Genomic DNA, 2,500 nt, shown 5'->3' with positions numbered 1-2,500 from the left:
AGGTACAAGTTTTGAAGGCGGTCTGATATATAATCCTTGATTATCAACACTTTAGATAATATGATTAATAATGGTTAATAATATTGGTAATAATAATGATAATAATAATAATAATGATAGTAGTAGTAGTAGTAGTAGTAATAATAATAATAATGATAATAATAATAATAATAATAATAATAATAATAATAATAATAATAATAATAATAATAATAATAATAATGGTAATAACAATAATAATAATGATAATAATAATAATAATAACAATAGTAATAATAATAATAATACATTAATAAAAATGATAATCCCAATGATGATGATGATGATAACAAAACCATAACAACAATAATGATAATAATGATAATAATAACACTATACAACAATGATAATCATAATAATGATGATGATAAATGAATTTACACCAAATTAATATTAATTTTTCTTCACAACTAAATACAGAGGCTACGCATATGTTCTAAACAAAGAGAGAAAAGGGATCAAATACACACATTTGATTAAAAAGATAATGATTTTTAAATTTTGGGAACAGTTAACGGTTATCAGATTTTAGGAACAGTTATCGGTTATCAGATTTCATGAACAGTAAACAGTTATCAAATTTTAGGAACAGTTAACGGTTATCAAATTTCATGAACAGTTAACGGTTTTCAAATTTTAGGAACAGTTAACGGTTATAAGATTTTGGGAACAACTACAATATGAACAACACATAGATCACATGGGTTTCATCAGCTGACAGAACTTAATAAAGACTTTACCATATCGTTCCTCCAGTCAACAACACTGTTCTGGAGCCGACGACCGTAATCAATGTAATGGTCTAATTGGATGTTGAGGTCGACCCACCATCGAGACACAGTACCCGGCTCTGTGTAGGTCTCTGCTGCATCCTGTTGGGTCATAGAGGTAGTTCGGTGTGGGTTGAACTAAGAGGCGGGTGTTGTGGCTATGTCTGATGTATTTTTTCTTTTGAGGTGGGTAATGTTTTTTTTTTTTCAGCAGGAAGGAATGTGGAAATTGGTTAAGATTAACTACGTAATGCTTTTAAAAAGTTGAATTTGATGGACTCACGCGGTCACCGTAACATAATTTAGCATTGTATAAACTTATAAACATCAAACAACCACGATAGAAAAAAAAAATCATTCTATTACCAATTAACACCCAAAACCAGACTCACCTTGAGCACCAGGATATGTATAGACGCAATATCAGCATAGTGGATGATCATAGACTGTGGCCTCTCTCCTGCTTCCACCAAGAACCTGTTGGCTATGATTGAGGTGGAGAGGGAATTGGCAACAGTGTTCTTGTCCGGGTAAGTGGCACTCTCAACCGGGGCTTCCATGTATCTGGAAAGTGACTGGGAGTGAGAGAGTACAAGACATAGGTTTCTTACATGAATAAATTATAATAGTGATAATAATAACAATAATGGTGATGGTGATGATAATAGTACTAGTAATAATAATAATGATAATGATAATAATAATAATGATAATAATAATAATAATAATAATAATAATAATAATAATAATAATGAAAATAGAAATGATAATGGTAATAATAATAATAATAATAATAATAATAATAACTACAATACGTTAAAACAGTGGTTCTCGCCATGCCTACCTCTGCAACAATCTCCCAAGGTCATCCTTATAGATCTCCAGCTGGTGCATGTTGTGCTGGTCGATGTAGTCCCCGACAACCCTCTTCACGTCCTCCTTGATCAGTTCGAAGTAGTCGATGTCCTCCTCGGGTGACGAAGGGAGAAGGACGCCAAGGATCTTCTGCAGGATCTGTCGAAGAGCTCATAGTTTACAAAGAGAAAAGAGAGAGAGAGATTGAGAGAGAGAGAGAGAGAGAGAGAGAGAGAGAGAGAGAGAGAGAGAGAGAGAGAGAGAGAGAGAGAGAGAGAGAGAGAGAGGGAGAGAGAGAGAGAGGGGGGGGGGAGAGAGATTGAGAGAGAGAGAGAGAGAGAGAGAGAGAGAGAGAGAGAGAGAGAGAGAGAGAGAGAGAGAGAGAGAGAGAGAGGGAGAGAGAGAGAGAGAGAGAGAGAGAGAGAGAGAGAGAGAGAGAGAGAGAGAGAGAGAGAGAGAGAGAGAGAAGGAAAGAGAAAGAGAGAGAAAATTTTATTATAGAAACGAAAAGAGTAAAAAACAAAACAAAAACGCAGCATAAAAATACACAAATCTGATATCTTACATTTATAATCAAAAAGGTTTTTCGACATCAAACATAAAGAGAATCAACTCACGGACAGAGAGCTCGGCATGAGACCCCTTAGGTAGTAGGCCGAAGCTACACCAATGGTCGTACCTGAAATAAAAGGGAAGATCTCAGCTAGAACGGGTTAGAATGCTAAATAGGGAAATTAATTGGAAGACGAAAGGGAGCGTTTTTGTTTTCAATATGTACAACGTGTTTGTGTTTTTTGGCATGGCTGTTTGTCCCTGTACCTGTGTATATCTGTCTC

General features: G+C 34.8%; 1 protein-coding gene across 3 annotated transcripts in view; it reads right to left on the bottom strand.

Moving 5' to 3' along the window:
* Nucleotides 1-2,500, bottom strand: part of LOC125042648 — a 5,860-nt gene that overhangs the window by 2,594 nt on the left and 766 nt on the right. For all 3 annotated transcript variants that reach the window (XM_047638428.1, XM_047638426.1, XM_047638427.1), the window contains exons 2-5: nt 2,282-2,343; nt 1,654-1,823; nt 1,202-1,373; nt 780-911 (exon numbers count right to left, since the gene is read on the bottom strand). In XM_047638428.1, coding sequence (XP_047494384.1) covers nt 780-911; nt 1,202-1,373; nt 1,654-1,823; nt 2,282-2,343 — 536 coding nt within the window. The remainder of the gene's footprint in view (nt 1-779; nt 912-1,201; nt 1,374-1,653; nt 1,824-2,281; nt 2,344-2,500) is intronic.

This window comes from Penaeus chinensis, chromosome 32 (genome assembly GCF_019202785.1).
Source record: "Penaeus chinensis breed Huanghai No. 1 chromosome 32, ASM1920278v2, whole genome shotgun sequence".
NCBI lineage: Eukaryota > Metazoa > Arthropoda > Malacostraca > Decapoda > Penaeidae > Penaeus > Penaeus chinensis.
The sequence above is the reverse complement of the archived record's forward strand: the minus strand, read 5'-3'. Positions and strand labels throughout refer to the sequence as shown.